Genomic DNA, 22,865 nt, shown 5'->3' on the forward strand with positions numbered 1-22,865 from the left:
AAAAGGATGGATCAAGCCCACAAGTGGCAGGGAACAGTTTGGACAGCTCTCTATCTACTTCCTCAGAGTCCATGGACACTAAAACAGCATGTGGTATGGGAGGAAGGAGAGTTCAAATGATTGTCTTGTTTATGATCTGATTAAATCATGGTCTATCAGACTCTGATGACGGAACCAGATCAAAACACTCATTGGATTCTATCATTTCTGCAAAATAAATTCATATGTCTGACACTGCTCATTCATATTTAAAGAGGTATCAGAGTTCTAGATTAGTTTTGTATATTTAATATGCTCTTAACATTTCTTATTGTGGGTGTATCGGTAAAAACCCTGTCCGCTTTACTAAATATTAGTAGAGCATTATTTTGACCCATGGATTTTATACCTTTTAAAAGAAAATATAGATCATTTCTTAAGTATGTTTGCAAATATCAGAACCTTTATATTAGGGCCTGGAAGAAGCTTTAGTTTTGACAGTCTGTTACATGGTAATTTAATCAAATCTGTTAATGGAATCACTTTTTGCATAAAGTTAACAAATCTATTCCAGTTCTCAGATCAGATCCCTCTGATGATTTATATGGTTTTCATAAATGTGCAGAAAATATTTTAATCAAAATTGATTCAGAAGTGATTCCTCAATCCAGACATCCAAATTAAATTAGATTTTACATTGGAATTAAAGATCAGAATCAGGATTGGCTGGTTTGCACATTTCTACTTTGTACGTGTCTCCCCTTAAGTTTTGTAACATAAAATCTTTTTAAAAATGCAAATAAATCTGCTATCATTCTTTAATACATAATTTGATTCAACTTGGAAATGTAATATTGTCTGGTCTGAGATATTTTTAGAAATGTAAGCATGTAAGTAACTATAATCCGTATTCAGGTTTCAGTAACAGATCTTTTAAAAATGTGGAGGTTCTTGTGATCAGAAAAGCTAATGCTAGCTAATCATTTAATATTGCAATGAAGATTGGTAGGAACAGACTGCCAACATTCATTCCCAGGGGATTCTGTGGCAGAATTATTTTATTTTCCTTAGTCTAACTTTAACTCTAGGTAATTTCCAATTAAGATAATAAAGTACAATAATTATACGGTATATTATAAACAGTGTGAATATAACAAACAGTGTAAATATTAAATATTCATTTTAATAGTTATTAAATATTAAATCTAATATTGAAGGCTCTAGAAACAATCTCCATAAGTTCTCTATAAAGAAGCCATGCCTTTACAACTTTAGAATATCCTTGCTTGGATGGCTAAGCTGTACCATAGAAGAGGAGCCTTTACAGAGAGCAGGAAATAATTGGATATTCACAATTGCCTCAGTAGTTTTATGAAACTGCCTACTACTGTATTTACACCTAGCAATAACAGAACAGGCTGAATTTAATTTAATTATTTACAGTTATTTAAATTTAATTATTTATTTACAATTTTAGGTGGTAGTATATTTGTAAATATATATTTTCAATGTATTTTTTCCCCAAAATATATGTAAATTTATTTTCTTTCTTTTTTTAATATGGACAGGTACATGGAGTAAATGTGAATCAACTCCAGGTTCATTCTTGATCAAAATATATGAAGAATGAGAAATGAATTACGTAAGACTATCGTCTGAAACAGCAACAGGATCAAATTTGAGATATATTCTTATTTTATTTATAATGGAAATGTTACAGCAACACCACTGGTCTTGAAGATAAAACATAAAGTTCTTTGGATATGTGTGATAAGAAATCTTTACAAGAAGAAAAGCACAAGCCTAGCAGAGGTTCCTCAAAATACAGGGAATCTGTAAGAATTATGCAATCAGATGATTACTTTGCCAGAAAATTTAAGGCTTTGAATGATAATATGGGTCCTCCTATATCTCTAAATACCAGCAACAAAAGTGAAAATATTAACTCAGCCAATGGTACCCCTGCTGTGCCTAAAATGGGAGTCCGAGCCAGAGTATCTGAATGGCCACCTAAGAAAGAGTGTGTCAAGGAACTACCTAATGCTGCCTGGGAAGATAGGCCTCAAAGTGAGAGTGGAGGATTAGTAAATGGGGATCAGGATGAAGGACAGCAAAAGGAGCAGCTTGATTTGGAATTTGCAGGAGCCAAGTATGCTCTAGGAGACATTTTTATCCATTCTCCACATAGGGGACTTCATCCTATAAGGCAACGAAGTAATAGTGATGTTACAATCAGTGACATTGACACTGAGGATGTTCTGGACCAGAATGCTGTGAACCCAAATACAGGAGCAGCTCTTCATCGGGAATACGGAAGTACTTCATCAATTGACAGACAAGGCTTGTGTGGAGAGAACTTTTTTGCAATGCTTCGTGGCTATACAGTAGAGAATGTTGAGCATAAAATACATGCACCGTTCGGACTTCCTGAATTTTTCCACTGTGACTCCACAATTTCTCCAAGTCTCCATGCTGCAACTCAGATTTCAAGAGGAGAATTTGTCAGAATTTCTGGACTGGACTATATGGATAGTACCTTGCTTATTGGTAGAGATCAGGAAAAATCTTTCAAATGGAGATTAAAATCAGAATCAGTAGAAACATCTCTTTTTAAAAAACTGAGAACTGCTAAAAGTGAACACGAAGCACTAAAATTCGTATCTGAATTAGAGGATAGTAGATTTGAGAGGAATGTTCATCCTTGGAATTGTCAAAAGTGCTTTGCACACTATGATGTTCAGAGTATTCTGTTTAACATAAATGAAGCAATGGCTACTAAAATTAATGTGGGCAAAAGAAAGAATATAACCACCGGGGCATCAGCTGCATCACAAACTTCAATGGCAGCAAGTCAGATTGGGAGCTGTGAATCTCCTTTGGGAAGTAAAGAGGACCTAAATTCAAAGGAAAATTTAGATGCCGATGAAGGTGATGGGAAGAGTAATGATTTAGTACTGAATTGTCCTTATTTCAGGAATGAAACTGGTGGGGAAGGTGATAGGAGGATCGCACTCTCTAGAGCCAATTCAGCATCTTTTTCTTCAGGAGACAATTGCTCTTTTGAATCTTCCCTAAGTTCACATTGCACCAATGCCGGTGTTTCTGTCTTAGAAGTACCACGGGAAAATCAACCAATCCACAGAGAGAAAGTAAAGCGTTATGTCATAGAGCACATTGACCTCGGTGCCTATTATTACAGGAAGTTCTTCTATGGAAAAGGTGAGTGATTTTCTTTAGCATCTTTACTTTCGAAGTGTTAGTGCTAGGATTTTATGTTCCTTTTAAATAAACTCATTTAGTGACTGAAAATGCGTATTGCTTTGTTGGAGTTGGACTTTTGTCTAGTTTTGTTCTTTGTGGTTATTACAGAAAACCATAATTAGAATTATTTTTAAAAAGTAAATATGACATCAGCAATGTTCTTTAGACTATAAGCCATACTATTTCAAAGAAGATGGATATATCTTGACTTTCTTTGTGAAATTCAGGAATTTAAAAAATTCTGTGATATCCCCACTTAATCTTCTCAGGGCTGATAATGCTTAGTTCCCTTTTAATTTTGGTGCCAAAAGCTCGGCAAAATAATTGAAGTCAAGTTTAACCAATTTAGAAAAAATATTACCTAAATTATTGTTATCTATTTTCTGGCAATTTTATGCTGCTGAATAATATTTAATTTCTGATCAATTAAAAATCCCAAAACCTTTTCATATATACTATTGCCAAATTAGTTAATTTTGTTGACGAGCATTGCTGGAACGTGGTTTTCAAACCAGTTCTGAAACCATCTAATGGCAGGGCTGTTTTAATTAGTTTGCTAATCTAATAGCTACAGTCTTTTCAACATGCAAATAGACATATATTGTGTCTACTGCATTTTCACAGACCATTAACAAAGTTTACCAGTTTAAAAAATGAGATAAGGGTAATCATTATTTATTCTTGGTCCATCTGTGGTGATTTTTAGCAGTTACTGCATTGTTTCCAAATAATTTAATGATTTTGTCTAGAATTTTCCAGATTTTGAGTACTATATTTTAGTTTTTTTACCTCCTTCATCCATCTGATATTTCAGCTGTTCTCCACAAAGCAAAATACCTGGTTGAAATAAAGTGGCCTGTCTTGATACTTTTATTAGTGACACTGAAGTAGAATGCTTTCCAATTTGCTGCCTTGAATTGAATTGCTTCTATGATTAGGCTTGAGGTAACTCTGTGAAATGAAGTAGTGCCACTTTGCAAAAGCCAATTTACCATGTTTTGATCATCCTCAAGTTGCAACTTGCTAGTCACAATTACTAGCAGAACACAAGGCTCTTGTTGGAGAAGGTGAAGCCAAATAGTTTTGCTTTTTCCCCTGTTACCTGGTAGTATTTTACAATTTCGCTGAGCAGCTGTTGTATTAATCTTTTTCTTTTTTATTTGAACATATTTAAATATGTCCATATTGTTTACTTTAACAGCTTTCTGAGCTTTAGCTTTCCAGTCTCAATTTTCTCATCCATCCATCCATCCATCCATCCATCCATCCATCCATCCATCCATCCATCCAATTTCTTTACTACCCATTTCACCTAAGTGACTATTTAGTAACCTGTCCCTCCTTCCACAATAGTATGTGTCCTTTTTTATTATTATTCTCAGATCATTGCAAGCTTTTTGAACAGTCACATCAATTTCTTCTTTTTCTTGACATTGTACTTGTTTGGGGCCATACTTTTAGTATCTGTTTTTAATTTATATTACGTACCCAGTGATACATAAAACATGTGCACTACTTTTCAAGTTTATTAATTTTGTAAAATATTTTGTCTTATGTCCTATGTTTGAATGTGTGACTAGAAACATTATGAAATCAATTTAAGTCTATCTTCAGAAAGAAACTCTTCTGACTGCAGAAGTAATTTTTGGAAAATAGTTTTGTTTTCCAAATATGTAAAGATTCTTAACATTATTTTAACTGAAACATTATTAAATAAACAGGCATGTTGATTCCCAATATTGCAATTGTGTTCAGATGCATACTTTTTAGTATTGAAAGTTAGACATTTACTTATGTGGAGAAAATAGGCACTGTGATTATGTGACAGTGTATCATATGGGTAAAACCTGGCATTTTTGTAGAAAATGAATATTCTAACTTCCAAGAGGAATTTCATGGTGTGAACAGTTCCCCCCCTTTGACAGAGCAGTTCCCCCCTTCGATAGAAAACTCTCACAATTTCTTCCTGGAATAAAGAATATAGACAAATTATTATGAATGGAGAAGGGATCAGTGAGGATATTTTTTTAAAAGGTGGGAGAACATGCTTGGAGTTGAGAGAATGATAGAGTTTACAAAAAAAGATTTTGTTTCTTCCCTGCATATCTACGTTAATGGGTTGAATGAGTAACTGAGGGAGAGAGGGAGAATTCCTGTAGAGAACAATTATGTTTTAGTGCACTCATATCAAACTTTGAATCAGTGGGCTCCAGTTTTATATAATCTTGGAATCTGGAAGTCAAAGCCCTGTTGAATCATAACACTAAATGGATTTTTATAAGTTGGCATAATTTTCATTAGCCTTATACAGTATAATGAGAAGAATTATTCCTAGAATAAATTGCATAACAATTAACTTTGCAAAGCTTCCAAAAGAGGTGCTGTATTTGTTTATGTTAGTCATTAAACAGATTTTTATGGTTGCCTGCCTTAATTAATATAAATCAACTAATGTAATGTGATGAATAAAATGACAAAAAAAATAAACAAAGGAAAACCAATAAAAAAATAATTGAATTCCCCTTAAAACATTTTTCTAGCATATATAATGCTGGCTTTTCTAATATCCTGTCCACATTGGCCTGTGGGAAAAAACGTATCTTCAAGTCCTTTGAAAGATCAACAGTTTGACATCAGGGTCACAAAACCATAAAAAAATAGGTCAAAATGTTGATTCTTCCAAGTAAATTTCTTTATTGTTCCATACCTAAAGAAGAATCTTGCCAAACTGAAGCACTCTACTATCAAGCATATATTCTGAAAACTATTATGGAGGGGATCTTTCACTCTCTTTCTCTCACATAAACTATCTAAATTGAGCCGTTTTTTCTTTCTCTGGAATGCACCTCCTTTCTCCTGGGAATCCAAATGACTACATTCCATCACACACTCCCAACATCAGCAAATTTAGAAGTGAGAAGCTACAGGTTCAATAACAAAACTAACAATCTCCTGATCCTAAACATATAGTGCCATGGTTCTCCATCATGATGACTTTCAAGTTTTTTGAGCTTCAGCTCCTATCATGCTCAGCCATCTAGCCGTTGGCTAAATCACATTAGGAATTTACATTGGGAGACTACTAGATGAGGTTGTGTATCCTACTGTCAGTGATTACCTTGTTTTGTATGATGTTGATAAGCAAATTGTTAATCGTGAAGCATATTTGATATGCTTTAATACCCTTTAATAATACACTTGCATCAAGTATTAATGAAGAATACATGTAAAAATCTATCTTCTAAATTGTAGATACAATCCAAGAAGCACATTTTAATAGTATTGGCTTCTTGTGGATAATTAATTCTTATACTGTTGAAGTTAATGACATTTAAAATATGTTTACATGTATTGAATTTTGCCTATTGTGAATTGAAGATAATATCTTTTCTTTTTTTCTTTTTTTTTTTAAAAGGGGGTATTTCCCAATACAAGTTTAACTGATTTTAGAATAATATAGATTATTGTTATATCTAAATTAAGAATATCAGGCAAAAATATGATCTTAGTCATTAATTTGTTTATTTAGCTGAAAATAGTATTGTGTAGATGTTCTCAAATCATGCTTTTAGGTATAAAATTTGTCATAAAAATAAAGTTGGTGTTAGTAATAGAAGAGCATAAGGAAGGATAATCTAATATCAACCAGTGATTTTCATTTGTGATATAAAGAGGGATCTGTCAGACTAATGTTTCATTATTATTTTATCTATTTATACATTACAGAACATCAAAACTACTTTGGAATAGATGAACATTTAGGACCTGTAGCAGTTAGCATCCGAAGGGAGAAGTTTGAAGAAGGAAAAGAAAAAGACGGTTCACAATTCAACCATCGTATAGTGTTCAGAACAAGTGAGGTAGGCTTTCCACAGTGCTTCAGAATTGAGATGTAAAAGAGAAACAGATTTTTATGGAACTTTTTATTGCGTATTTACTTTATATTCCCACATGTAAATAACTGGATGAATTAAATAGGTTCTCTGAATTGTTCCAACAGCCATGATCTATGATGGCTGGAGAAAGTATCATTACATTGGCTTTACCTTGTCTTTCTGCACATTAGTTCCCAAGGATGGTTGGAAATACTAATCTGTGTACAAACATAGTATTCTATTAACATGCTTTCATGCTTATTTCATAGATTAATCAAAGTGAAACCCTCATTTGGAAAAGATGCCAGTCCAGGTTTATTAATTAAATTGTATGTTTAACTGTCAAAAGATCTGAGGAATGCAGCTGTTTCAGATAAAACCATAAAATATTTTCTTGCTTATCGTTTCTCGGTCTTTTGGCTAAGATCAAGTGTAGTATCTGTTCTTATCAGTTTGGTATCTGGTGTGTCCTCTATTTGAGGACTACGTATTGAATGGATTTTTGGAGCAGGGAGATGGAGTGGGGGCTTGCTCCGTCCACTCCAAATATATATATATATATTTGCTTGCTTGCTTGCTTGGTATTTTAGTGTAAAGGAACCATCCATGTTTGCTACATCTTGTTTTGTATTTTGTATTGTGTATTTTGTATTTTTGCATTTTGAGCAGATGGGTAAGATTTTTTAAATTTTTTTTGCTGCTTTTAAGTATGATGCAGGTTTTTTCTTTCAAACGATTAGGGCAACGCCTTAGCATTCTGAATAATCTTTTCTGCTCAGGTTAGGCTTCTGAACATAAATGTAGATAATGTAGATAATGGACTCCTATCTGTCCACACTTTGGAGATACCTATAGAAGGCAGGATATGGAGAACTGCTGTCATAAACAACTCAGTGAAAGCAAATGAACTCTAATTAATTATCTTTCAAATAAACGTATCTGATACACATTATTTGAATATTTTAGAATGCAGAGACAAATGTACATATGTGCATCTCCATGTGGGAGTGCTCTTAACAACATATTTCATCACATCAGTTTTCATTGCACAGTTTAGTATGCAAGATAATAATGGCCTTGTTCATTCTATTCCTTGTCATGCAATTTGCTCATTTAATACTGATCTTCTGTACTCAGCTTTTATTATTATCTTTTACCATTCAAATACAATTGAATAAAGAAGTAAGTCACTTTATGTACTGTTGTGCATGAGATGTTTCTACTAATTTCAGGTTTTCATACTTTAGTGGAGTGTTAGTTACACTTTATAATGCAATCATATATGCATGTATATACATCTTACTTGGAAAATTACCCTGATTTTAATAGCACTTATTTGGACTTTTCCCACAATAGTATGTTTAAATATTTTGAGAATAAATTCATAGATGGAATGTAATGGTTCTTAAAGTACCAAAACATACTAGAACCTAGTAGTTCTTAATTCAGAAATTAGTTTTTTTCCTCAATTTTAGCAACTAAGTGAAAGAGCTGTAGGGAATAGTTAACATTTTCCAAACACAAACAGATGGAGAAAATAGAATCAGCAAATATGCAGAAACTAAATATAACTGTAAAGAGGATTATAGAACTATAAACAGACTTGGGAAGAGCATTTGGAAGAAGAACTGATTTGGAAAAAATTAAGAGAGGGAAGTAAGTGAAGGATGCCAATTTCTATTTTTAAATACAATGTTGTTTAATATCAATTTATTTATGGAGTTTAAAAATGGAACTGGGTGTTTTATTAAAGTTAAAAGGAAGGGTATTTGAAATATCACTTTTCTTAAACTGTATGCATTTCTTAAAAAGTAAGATTTGCTTTTTAAATGTGGCTATTGAAAATTTCAGATTTATCATAGGCCTCATGAAGAGTCTTTGTAAAATATAATGTAGGGTCCTGAGTAAGTATGCCTGCTATTACACAGAGATATATTTCTAGGAAAACATCANGAAAAGTGAAATGAAATAAAATCAAGGTTGGCAACATTAGACCTTACAGAGAATTATTTTTCATTCTGGAGATGAACCGGTCAACTTCTAAGCTGAGTGTAGTTATTTATTCTGTCCTTTCCAACTGCTCTTCTTTTAGGTATCAGAATGAAGCTTTCTTGTGCCAGCCCCACTCACCCACCATTATCATAACTACTTCCCTAACAGATCATTCTTAGAAGTTAGACATAACTCTCCCAAAGCCCTACTTGGTAGGGAAATTTGGACAAAAAATTGCTCTTTTCAATAGAGTCATCTATTGAAGCAAATGCAGAGAGATCCAGACCTCATAAAAGAATTTGATTTTGGATATTATACAAATAATAGTTAAACTATACAGTTCCCTGTCTTGAAAATAATACATCAGTCTGGACAAATCCATGGAGGATACCAATGTTCATATCTGTTTACAACCATCTGAATGAAAGTAGCAAGCTTAACTACTAGCTTCTAGGAAGATCTGTTATCTTCTTGTTCATGTCTGAACTTGTTGAATGAATCTAATTGACTATTGTCCATCACCAGCCAGTGTGAATTAACAGAGCATTTCTTATGTTCTTATGAGGCCCCAATTACCATCAAGATTCCTCTTGGACTTCTTAAGTGATAGTATAGCACCACAATTTTCTTAATGATTGCAGTGGTTTATACATGGGTTTAAAGAAAATAAAATTTTATCTACCTCCTTTATTCCACAAAGCTCTCCATAGAAGATCCTGCTTATTCTCTACACCATATCCTGCAACAAGTCAAAGTATAGATCTTGTAGCAAAATACTGTTATGCTTCAAGACTTGAAGAATTTCAAAAATATGTACCTTTGAATCTGTATAATCATTAACTCACTCTATATTTTATATAACACACATGTTTGAGAGAGTGAGACAAACTAATTGATCCAATAGATCCTATCTGCTTGTCTCATATAAATTCATTGGCAATACCACTGTTGAATCCAAGTACATATCATGAAAGACAAAGGATATTGAGGCAGAAATATTGCAGGGAAGACTTGGAAATTAAAATTTTAATCATTTTCATCTAGGAGGTTGGAGATCAAGAATTTAATTCTTTGAATAATCTCTTGATTGTTAATCCAAAAGTGTCACACACCATAACTATAAGCAATTGTAGTGCAATGCAAACAAAAGTTCTGGAATCTCTTTATTAATAGATTCTCTTTTGCCCTGTCTCACTTTGGAAATTACATAAATTTGAATTTCAGGCCATATCAGAGAGATAAATTTTCAAGCAGGCCTCTGCAGAAAGTTTGCTGATAAAATTTATGCAATTTATTTAAAATGGAGTGGAAAGTTTCTGGTCCTCCAGATTTTAACCACAACTCCTAATATCAATGGCTTTCTGCCAAGGAGCCATGGTGGCGCAGTGATTAGAATGCAGTATTGCAGGCAAACTCTGCCTACAGCCAGATGTTCGATCCTGACTGGCTTAAGGTTGTCTCAGTCTTCCATCCTTCTGAGGACCCAGATTGTTGGGGGCAATTTGCTGACTCTGTGAACTGCTTAGAGAGGACTGTAAAGCACTATGGAGTGGTATATAAGTGCTATTGCTATTGTTAAGAGGGATGGGTGGAGGTTAAGATACGCAATTTTGAATGTGGACTGACTTTGCACACATGCACAAAGGACTGGGGTTGCTATCACAATACCATGGTCGCCATTTTGCTGGTTTTGGTCCCCTACAAATGCCACTGATTTGAACTGGTTTCACATCATGAATTAAGCATCAGTGTGTCCACATTGTTAGTTGCTGAAGACTGAATTAATATTAAACATATTGAATTTTTTTTTTGTTATTACAGCTTACAACACTGCGAGGAGCCATTTTAGAAGATGCCATTCCCTCTACTGCTAGACACGGCACAGCACGAGGCTTACCTCTTAAGGAAGTACTGGGATATGTAATACCAGAACTGAATATTCAGTGCCTGAGACAAGCTTCCAACTCACCCAAAGTGCCTGAACAGCTGCTTAAGCTGGATGAACAAGGGGTAGATATTGGGTTTTTTTTAACATTAGTATACCAATGTGTTATTTCCTTTTCATAAATTGAGATTTGAGAATTTGATCTTACCTGTTTGAGGAACCAAAGATTTTCATTGCGATGACTTCTCTTAGATTAAATAACAGAGTAGAAAGAGGATTTTTGCATTAATAGTCATGCAAGCAGATTCAAAAAGTATTGTGTTAAGAGCATCAAATTACATAAAAGGAGAAAATTATTGTCTTGCTAGTCTTTCACCTTTTCCAATTTTCCTTTTCTAATTATAATTAGCACATTTTATTCACAATACTAATCTTCCTACTGATGTGGGAAATTTGATGGCTCAAACAACTGAAATTCTTAATTGGGACTATCTAACAAGTTAACACTGCATGAGCAATGAAATGAATATATACTTTAAATTCAGAGTGAATAAAGGTGAGATTATCTGGTTTAATGCAGCAAATCTGACTTTCTGCAACATTAAAAGGCATATTTATTTATTTGAAGTAAACTGTATATAAATAATGTGTGTGTATGTATGTGTATGTATATACAGTATATATATATGGAAAAAATGAAACTCTACTGTTTTAATTATCTTTGTTCATTGGTAGAACATTTATTTAGCCATCTAAATGATATCAATTTTGTAAAGATGCTCATGTATAAAGAAGGACATATCTTTTTCCAGGCTGAGGTATTTTGCTGTGATTTTAAGGCCAGAATAAAATTACATTTGATTTAACTCCATTTAAGTTTAGTTAAAATTGAATGTAGTTAATATGCTCATAAAAGAACTAATGTATGAACATTGGAATCATACAATGGTGACAAATTAATAAGAATAAGGAGGAAGTAATAATAATAATAATAATAATAATAATAATAATAATAATAATAATAATAATAATAATAATAATAATAATAATAATAATAATAGTTGGAACGGACCTTGGAGGTCATCTAATCCAACCCCTTATTGTGATGTCAAGAAAATAATTATTTTTTCTACTGATAGTAGTTTATATATGCTTTAAGATCTGATGACTATCAGAACTAAGCACAATGAATTTGATAATACAGAAAATTATTCTTAAGTGAGAGGAAATTTTTCCCCCCAATATTTTTCAAATAGCTAGGAAAATAGAAAATAATTATTAGTACAACAAGGAATGTATCAAATAGTAGGAATTTAACTAGCGAATAAATGAAAAAAAATACCCTTGTCATACATTTTTAGAGTCATTATATTCTTTGAAGTTTTCAGTGATAGCATCTTTTATATAAAGTGTATTCTATTCGTATATTACTTTATTTACAAATAGCTACCTACAATAAACACATTGCATGTTCATTTAACCAGATGATCTTATATCAGATTCATAAGTTGCATTCTGGTAAAAGTAAGTTATTTGCTTGGCAGATCTATTCCATTACCACATTTCATTTCCATACCAACTAAGAGTATTGCCCCAGGCATCTACAGCTGTGTAGTTGTGTATCATTGCAATTTTTTTCTCTAGGCATGGACATATTTCCTGGCAAAAAACCTCCCCACATACTTTTCTTAGGGAATGAGGATCTTTGTTTATAAAATAATCCACAGATCATTATGCTGGGACTAGAGAGAAGAATCTTTCATTTGGTTTCAATCAAAACTGGAAAGCTCAAATAACTAATCTTTTCTATGCATGTTCATAATGAAAATTCTGGATAATATGATATTAAGTTCTGATGGACAACTTGTATTGTAAATGGAAAAGTCTTTCAAAGTTAATTTGCAACATTGGGCTTGCTGCGGTCATCCAAAAAGTATAAAATGCTGCGATTATCCAGTACTTCATAGTTTAGTACATAAAACATCATATTTACCCTTTTAATATTTAAAAATGTTTTACACACACAAACCATATACATTTTTTTTTAATATGATGAAAAAGTGGATTGGGTGGAAGACTTTTTTGGATGCTGACTTTTTTTTCCTAATTTCAGCTAAGTTTTCAGCACAAGATTGGAATCTTATATTGCAAAGCAGGCCAGAGCACTGAGGAAGAGATGTATAACAATGAGACAGCAGGTCCTGTTTTTGAAGAATTCCTTGACCTTCTAGGTCAAAGAGTACGACTCAAAGGTTTCAGTAAATACCGAGCACAATTAGATAACAAAAGTAAGTGGCAATGACAAAATGCAATAAAATATAAAGATGGTAATGAAAGATTGCAATATTTTTGCTAAAGTAGTACCTGTAAATTCCGTGTTTTTTCTTCTGTAGAAGAGGCTGTTCATAATACCCTGCAACCATCCCTTTGGACTTAAATGCTTCCATCTCACTTTGTGGTCTGTCATTATAGGTGCCAATTGTTTTGTGAGGAGCAACCTTAAATCATAAAGCAAAAAAGGGGGAAGTAGGAATATTGCTCCTACTATATAACTGATAGATTTTGTGAGGGGCTGGTGTCTGTGGACCTTGTTTCAAAGGGTTTGTATTTAATTAAGAGCAGGTTATTTTTACCAGAGGGGGTGCAGTGGCTCAGAGGTTAAATACACTGAGCTTGTCAGCTGGAAATCTGACAGCCTGGGTTTGAGACCCAAGCACCACGCAATGGGGTGAACTCCCGTTCCTTGCCTCAGTTCTTGCCCATCTAGCAGTTTTAAAGCATGCAAATGCGAGTAGATAAATAGGGGCACTGTGGTGGGAAGTCCGAGTGCCCCAAAACTGGTCCTGCCCCCACTCCACCCCCTGCCCCACCCCCACCCCTGCTCCACCCCCACCCCATCTGCCCACAAGGCCACTTACCACCTCAGGGCCCACCTCAGATTGCCCAGGCAGCCCAGCAGTATCATGGCGGCCACGCCCTCTACCCGTGCCCTGCAACATCAACTGTGCATGATGGGGTGTGAGGGCAGAGTCTTGTCTATGCTGCCTGGCTGCCATGTCCTTGGCTGTGCTGCTCCGCGTGGGCCACGCTCAGGGGTGACTCTCTTCCAGGGGGGCTGCTGGTGAGGAGGGGGTCACGGGGAGGCAAGGCTGGGGCAACGGTACATGTGCCCACAGAGAGGCTCCAAGTGCTGCCTCTGGCACCGGTGCCATAGGTTTGCCACCACTGCTATATACCAATTAGGTTATATCAAGGGTCTCCAACTTTGGCAACTTTACAACTTGTGGACTTCTATTTCCAGAATTCCTCAGACAGCGTGACTAGCTGAGGAATTCTGGAAGTTGAAGTCTACAAGTCGTAAAGTTGCCAAAGTTGGAGACCCCTGCATTATATGGAATGAAACAAGTTTAGCATGGGAAATAACATTTACTTGAAGAACATGCACTAAAGTGCACTTTAATATCTATATTTATTCATTTTTGGAATTTCTTTTCAGCTGATTCAACCGGAACCCATTCTCTTTATACAACATATAAAGATTATGAAATAATGTTTCATGTTTCAACTATGCTTCCATATATGCCCAGTAATAGGCAACAGGTATGTCTGATTTGCAATCTTGTACAAATATTTGGCTAAGTAGCAACAAAAAAAGTTAGCTTGTAATTTTTTTTCTGTCCAATTGTGTGCTGTGAACAGATTATAAAAATTGTGATTCATTTAACTTATTGTAATCTAAATATTCTAAATAATTGTGATATTTTGTTTATATTAAAAAATCAGGCAAAAACAAAAGAATTAAAAAGGAGAGATTTTTCTATTGCACAGTATTCCCAGTATTCAGTGATACAAATAGTTATAGAAAATATTTTTTTTCTAAAACAAATCTAGCCATCTATTTTATAGTATAGTTTGTCATGCATTTGATTCATTTTTTAATATATTTTGTTATACTGTTTGACATGAATTGCTTACTAAACTATTTGTACCTTATACAATTGGAGCATATTATTCAGAAAATGTAATGTCTGAAAATATTTATTTCTAAGTGTTTTTTTTAATATCATAAAACATTAAGCGTGGCTAAAAATGATGTATTTGGAATTTTATAGAATTTGGGAGGCGTTGCAGTCCTGATTTATTGAAGTTAATTTTTTTTGCCATTGACTCTAAAGAATTCAGATTAATAATTTTGTAATGTTGCGATTTTCTGTATTAGTTGGTCTTATAGTGTGTTGAATTCAAAGCTCTGCAAGTGCTTTGGGATTATCAGGAATATTTTATATACAAAGAGTGATTGGAGCTTTAAGAATATCTTTCAAAAATAATGTTATCAAGGATTATGGGTTTAATACTAGTGAATAAGAGCTATTCACAAATGAGATTACTGTTTAAAATGCAACTTTCTATATATTATGATATGTGCAGTTTGGAGAAGAAATGGTCATAATTCTACATACCTATAGAAATAATAATGATTCTTACACATATATTCCAGGTTATCTGGAAGAATTGCAAATCCTAGTCTTTTGTTGATGAGTGGATTGGAGGAAGTGTTAAAAGTAATTTTAACTATGATAGATTTATTAGAATATGCAGGGCTTTTTTTCTCATAGAACACCCAATACAGAATTCTGGCACCTTTTTTGGATGGAACCTTGTAGGGTAGGCAAGGCGGGTTGTATGACATGTGTGAGGTTTTTTTTTGTTTTTTTTTTTAGAAAAAAAGCACTGAGAATATGCAATTATGGCTGTAGAATATTTCTAGTTATTTGAGAGGAACAGTATTCAGCAAAAGTATGTAGGTATTTTAAGAATAAAAGGAACAGCTTTGTAAACATGTAGTCTGGTATATAAGAAAAACTGTAATGAAAAATTCCTCTTTGAAATGAGAGAGTGCACAAGAGAGAGAGAGAGAGAGAGATTTTTTGGAGAAAAAAGCAATGGGAAAGATTAGGAAAAGTCACAACATACACACAAGAAATGGCTTCTTGAATTCTTTCCATCCCTTTACCAGCAGGGTAATAGGCGCCATCTCTATTTTATTCTGAGTAACAGTAACTGTGCTTGTATGTCATTCTGCTTTACCTTTGAGTGTCGGTGTGTCTGTGTAAATGGGCAAGCACGGAATTGGGATGACCAGCAGGCAGGGAAGGAGACCCCACACACTATAGTAATTTTTGTCCCATTTTGCTCAGTTTTTTTATTTATTTTTTTATTTTATTATTTATTTAATTTTATGTATTTCCTAGTTTATTTTTATTTATTAAATTTATATGCTAGCCACCTCATTCTGCAAAGCGACTCTGCAAAGTAGTATCAGGAGTTTTAAAGAAATTTCCTGCGAATTGACAGAGTCCCGAATCCCTTTACATCATTTCTTTCCCAGCATTCTATTGAATTAGAAATATTTTTTTTTGAAACCAATAAAACTATCTACCGTAATTATATTGTAAATCATTGGACTGAGAAGTGTCCAAAACATACACAGAATGTAATGTAGAAGGGATGGTCTGAAAGAGGACTTGTGAGCTTTCAGTTTAATTTTTTTTCCTTCCAAAACTAAAGAGCCAGACTCCGGGAAATCTACAGCTTTGCTCAACCAAAAGGTATGCTCTGTTTTTAATGTTAGAGATCAGTGTTAAGGCCATCCTTTTGCTAAGACTAAGGACTATAAGGTCTCTTATATGATGGTATTCAATGGTATCGAATGGTATTCAATTTTTCATTCACTCCAATAAATATTCTGTCAAAGATTCTGGGTACCATTAAGGTAGGAAGAAAATACCATTTGTTTTCTGAAAAGGGCACACGCGTACATATTCATTTTGTTTTTGTACTTACATGCTACAGTAAATGCTAACTGCAATAATAGTATTAGTTACTGCTCATCAATAATTCCTCATCTAATTGAAGAGAGATATCAAGTAAGATGTTGCTGAATGCAGAATGCTCCACTCTTTAATATTTCATGGATGAACAGGTGGAAATAATGTATATCAGGTTTTTATGTAACAAAAATTGGATAGAGAGATAACGACTTAGAAAAGAAATGTAAAATTTTAAATTTTAAGATAACTTTAAATTAGCTTGAAGTAGCATAATGAAATTTAACAAATATAAGTGCAGAGCTTCCTTAGGAAACAAAAATTAAAATGCATAGAAATAGACTGGAGGTTTCTGTGCTAATAAAAGATCTTGAAATAGAGATGAATATGAGCCAGGAGTATAATATGACTGTAAAAAGGCAAAGTATATTTGATCTAAGACTATAAATTGAATAAGTGAACAAACATAGCAAATATAATTTTAGATATAACAATAGAGGAATAATTTCCAAATCATGGCTATGCACCAAGAGTATTATGCCCAGTTCTGGACACTACATTTTAAGAACGATCCAGAGAAATTAGAACAGTTTCAGAGAATGGCAATAAAAACTATAATTAGGAGACTAGAAAATAAATCAGTGAAGAAAGTTTGAAGTTAGCTATGTTTATCCCTGAAAAAAAAGGTGACTGGGGGAGATATGTAAACATTATTTAAATAGTTGAAAGAATATCACATAGAATAGACCTGCTTTGTTGTATTTTCCTCCATTTTAGAGCTGGCAGCCTGTTATTACTGTACACCCGAAAATGGATCTGTGCTATTTGCAACATCTAAAGAGCAGAAATTCAGGGTTACTCTTGATGAAAATGGATCTGTGCTGTTTACAACATCTAAAGGGCAGAAATTCAGGGTTACTTTTGATGATATGGGCAACAGATAAATTTAATAAATAAATACAAAAATACCTTGATTGAATTTTGATTCTGCACAAAATTATCTGCAAATTGTTATTTTTTTTCTTTTCATTAACTGATTGAACTTTTTAAATGAATTACCGTATATGTGTCTGTTTCTTGGATATCACTTTGTATTCATCAGGATTTGTGCAGTGCTGGATAGGTGACTTGAAGAACTTGAGCTGTGAAAGGGCATTAGCTGTAAATTAGCTAAGAACATGATGTGAGGAGAGGAACTAATGACCAAAAAGGAAGCGGATTCTGACCAAAAGGTGGTCAGGATAGTCATTGAAACGTGATCAGGGACTGGATGGAAGTGGGCAGTACCAACAAGAGATCCAAGTTTGCTGATCCAGAACAGATCATTTCAAGTTTTCTGTCCCATGCACATCAACATATCTCTACATTTTCTGCATTTGGTGTCTAGAGATAGAATGAGAAGGAAAACACTGCTTCCAGGGTCAAATATTTAAAGCTGTGCTCTGATTGTCTAAGCCACGGGTGTCAAACTCGCCGCGCCATGTGATGAGTCACGACATATTGTGACTTTTTTCGCATTGCTGGAGGTTGGGTGGGTGCGGCCTCTGTATGATGCAACCGGCCTGCGGGCCAGCAGTTTGACACCCCTAGTCTAAGCTATAAGTGGGCCATGAAATGCAGGCAGTGGCACAAGGACATGTCCTCTGGAAATGGTTAGTTAGCTGTTCTCAAATTTTGATTTTAAATAGGTTTTGTTTCCAATTGTAGGCAACGGCAAGAAAAAGCTCTACCTTATGTTGAATGTTGTTTATTATAGCTTTGTTGAATTTGAAACTGGGCAATAACCTTTAGCCTTCCTCTATTTACATCTTCCAGATTTAAATTACATCTGTCACTGAAATTGTGGTAGTTCCTTAGCTACTCATATCATTGTTCTTTTTTCCCTCATGGTTTTTCTTCCTTCCCTTTATTTTATTTCCAAACGTTCCTCGATTCCTCCACAGAGAAATTAAATCTTGTTTTAGTTTATCTCCAGCATATTGCAACACTTACTTTCAGAAGCAATCAATCCCTTTCACAATGTTAGTAAACATTAATCAGTCTTTATAATTTGTATTATCTTGTTAAATTTAACAGTCGTATCACAGCATATCCCATAACTTCTCTAGAATTAAAATAATGTGGGCATTGTTACTGGACTTGTAAATTCAAGTAATAATGATATCTGAAGATATAGGTGCCTTTAATTGTATTTGAATACTAAGGATACCTCTCCATAAGTTTTGATAAGCATGCTCAGATAACTAGCTCTAGTCAGCCTTAATATATAAAAGTATAATAATATTTACACACCTTGTTGTTATCTAGTTGCCAGATAAATAGTGTAGAACATGTCCACAGGTGGATTCTAGATATGGTATAATAATAATTCTTTTCCACTGAGGTGCAATTGCAGATATTCTCAAAGAATAACCTACCTGGTCTTACAGTATAGAAATTCAGGGCTCGAATTATTTTATCCCATCACTTGTTCAGGTGTGATTAATCAAAATCTATTATCCATACTTTTTGTCTTTGTTTTATTTAAAAATGAATTAAATCAATCTGATGCTTCAGTATCTTTGATTAATACAGTGTTTGGGATATATCTACTATGATCAGATCTGATTGAAAAATGTGACATTATTGTATCTTGTTATAATTTAACTTCTCATGAAATTTTACAGCTATTACATCGCAATGACTATTCACTTCTGTCTTTAAACTGAATGAAGAAAGGTGGTTTATCCGTTACTATGTAGCTCTGGTGTTTTACTTTAATGCCATACAACAAAATCAGCACAGAATCAATCTACTTGATTGGAGTGGTTTGTTAGTCCAGAAAATAATCAATCAGTTAGTCAATTAACTTTGTTGCTTTATCTGAAACAAGCTAGCCCAGTTTATAAAATATAGATAGCTTATTTGGATATGTATATATGTGCATATGAACTAAGGATCAATGCCTCTTGGGGAGTTTAACAAATAGAAAGAAATGAATAAATATTATAATTAAATGTTAATGAAGCATGATGAGAGGGATACTGAGCCAGAGAAGAAAGGCAAAGTCCTATAGTAGATTACTTTAGATCCATCAGAAATGCATTGGGTACTTTTTTTTTTAACATTCTCTTAACAGGATGTACCTTAATGACAGGGTGAATTTTCGTATTAATACTCAATGTTTATATATAATTGAATTTATATTTAGGGAGATCCTGCAAGTTAAAATTAATTCCTTACTTGAAAAATTCTACAGTAATGTGCATGTTGTGATTGAAGGAAAAGAGGGATGGAAACCTCCTGTTGATGGTGGTTGCCTTCTTTGGAAGTAATGCCACATGATCTATGTGCTATATTGTATATTGGTTTTTTTTTAACAGTGATTGCATAGATTAAGTTGGAAGGAAAGATAAATCAATAAAAAGTGACCAATGTGTGGAAAAAAAATCAAATTAAAAAAAAGGAAACGAGACTTCTGGTTCCGGATCGCGGCGCTTACAGCTGTGCGAGGAGACTGCTCTCTTCGCCAGCTGATTCTCCGCGGCCGGTAGACCCTTAATCGGGTCGAAAAGCCACCTTGGAGGGGCAGCTACCGCTGAGGAGGTCCTTGTCGTCCGTGGGAGAGCGGCAGCTTCTTCCATGGCCCGAGATTGCTCCTTTGGGCCAACGGTGGAAAGACCGGCCAGTAAAATGGCCGTTCACCTTGCCGCTGTAACCAGAAGTCAGAAGAACATCTAAGCACAGGAACTACCGTGGCTGAGCCGGGTGAGACTTTTTTCTTTCCCTCTCTTGGTTCTCCTCTTTCTTTTGTGCCTGTAAAAAGCACTTTTGAAATTATTTCCCTGCTCTAAGAAAGCGGCGTTTGTGAGTGTGGAAAAAAGAAGCTTAAATGGACTGAATTAATTTAAAGTGACTTTTTTTTCCTTTTTTTATTCTTTTTTATTCACTTGGGGGTCTTGGAATTTTTTTAATATTGAATCTATTATTGGACTTTGTCTACATTTGAAGAATTCTCCTTTTTCTGTGTTTTCTGATCTTGTTTATGATATTTCTAGTCTCTGGGAGAAGATTTTATATTTTACTGACGACACCTTGTGGAAAAAGTTAAAATTGCAACTGTCTCTTTTTCTGATGGTGAGACTAACTTTGACCTTCAGACCATCATAAAAGGAAAAACATAAAAATTTTTAACAGCTGTACTGGTGGGGGTGGATACTGATTAAATGTTCCTTGCACACAGCCTCTACTAAATGATACAGATTGTTTTTAACTATTTCTGAAATGGAGAAACCCTATGTTCAACTTGACTATAAACTCATACTGGAAAAACCTTCTGAAACTACTGACGAAATATGTCTGCAAATAAAAGAGTTTACTATGGAAATAAAAAACAGAAATCCTGCTTTGAATTTACAAACTGACCCCCAGACTTTATCTGAGCATTCTATAGACCAAAAAACAACAGAAGCAGGATCAACTAAGGGTAAAGAAGATTCCACTTTACTTCATACCCATGCTGATGAGACTTTCGAGGAACTAAAAAGGACTGTAACTAAAACACTTACAACTCCAGAACCAACAGAAATGGACAGACAAGCTCAACGAACTGAGAACTATGGTAGCTTGGATAAACAACTATTAACTACAAAGCTGGAAATAACTGAGCCTGCTATTCAACAGTTTCAAACGTGGAGACTTGACTCTTTAAAACAACAAGGGATTACTTACAAAGGAGCTAGGTCTCTAAAACAGAAAAGGGGACGTTTCTGTTTGATCCAAAGGATATTACAAGGCATAAAAAGTGACTTGTTCATTGATATAGAGGCNCTTAAGACAGTTAAATAAGATGTTAGATTGAATAAAAATTAATTAAAGGTCTGAATGTAATAACAAGATGTTTGTCTATGTATTAATATGTTCTGGATATAGTAATTTTGGGAGGAGGTTAAAGGAATTTGATACAGATATTGAGGGATTGATTGATAGATTATAAAGTATAATAGAAATAGAAAGGTATTTTTCTTTTTTCTTTCTTTTTGTTTTGTCTTTGTCTTTGTTTTTTGTTTTTTGTTCTTTTTTCTCTTTTCTTTTCTGAACTAATATTTTTTTATTAGAAATGATAGCTATTTTGTAATGGAAGAAGAATAAGAAAAAAGAAGAAATGATACTAATAAATGTTTACTGAATATGTTAAGGAAAAAGGTAATGGAGAGACACCCGAAGTGTTAAATATGCATTTAGATTAGAAATATGGAATATAGTAACTGAAATAGTAAAGCTTAACACAGGATTTGGATTTATGGATCTATTTAGATGAAAGGTTATTGAGGATTGTTATGATTGACTTAGTTGTATTGAAATATATTAACTTGAATATAATATGTTACTAGAGGGAAAAGTGAGGGGATTTTTAATGAATTAATCTGAACTTTATGAGTATGACTTTGTTTGTGGACAATTGATTGCCCTGCCACCACGTTGATTCATAAGCACTTGTTTGTAAAATGAAAAAACTAATAAAACTTGTTTTAAAAGAAAAGAAAAGAACACACCCACACACCCACACCCACACCCACTATTTTTTCTTACATTTACTTCTACATTTGGACTCACAGGTCTGTTTTCCTGATTTGTTTACCTTAGTGATAACCATAGTTGTGTTGATTTAAATGCACACACATATATACATGCAGTATCTTGGACCTCATTCATTTTTAAGAATTTGAGAATTCCCATTTTATTTTAATAATTTATTTATTTGTATCTCACCTTTATTATTTTTTACAAATAACTCAAAGTAGCAAACATATCTAACACATCTTCTTCTTCCTATTTTCCCCACAGCGACAATCCTGTGAGGTGTGTTGAGCTGATAGAGAGTGACTAGCCCAAAATAATTATATTTGAAGCTATTCGGACCAAATGTGTATCATGCCAGTTAAATGGAAATATACAGTAGGGCTGTGCAAGAAATGTCTGTAAATGTGAGGCATCACAGTTAGAGGCATCACTAACAGAGTGTAAATTTCAAGGGCATGACTCAAACAGAATAAGGCATTAGTC

The 22,865-nt window shown here is 33.9% G+C and overlaps 1 protein-coding gene and 1 pseudogene across 1 annotated transcript in view; both read left to right on the forward strand.

Annotated features, from left to right (window-relative positions):
• The first annotated feature begins 1,549 nt into the window (after positions 1-1,549).
• SIPA1L2 (signal induced proliferation associated 1 like 2) overlaps positions 1,550-22,865 on the forward strand; it is a 67,519-nt gene continuing 46,203 nt past the window's right edge. Inside the window, exons 1-5 of the mRNA XM_029284888.1 lie at positions 1,550-3,198; positions 6,967-7,100; positions 10,929-11,117; positions 13,106-13,280; positions 14,489-14,592. Coding sequence (XP_029140721.1) covers positions 1,743-3,198; positions 6,967-7,100; positions 10,929-11,117; positions 13,106-13,280; positions 14,489-14,592 — 2,058 coding nt within the window. The 5' untranslated portion in view covers positions 1,550-1,742. The remainder of the gene's footprint in view (positions 3,199-6,966; positions 7,101-10,928; positions 11,118-13,105; positions 13,281-14,488; positions 14,593-22,865) is intronic.
• Positions 7,516-7,682, forward strand: LOC114922839 (annotated as a pseudogene).

Source organism: Protobothrops mucrosquamatus, unplaced genomic scaffold (assembly GCF_001527695.2).
Source record: "Protobothrops mucrosquamatus isolate PMUCROS unplaced genomic scaffold, P.Mucros_1.0 scaffold1068, whole genome shotgun sequence".
In the NCBI taxonomy this organism is placed as follows: domain Eukaryota; kingdom Metazoa; phylum Chordata; class Lepidosauria; order Squamata; family Viperidae; genus Protobothrops; species Protobothrops mucrosquamatus.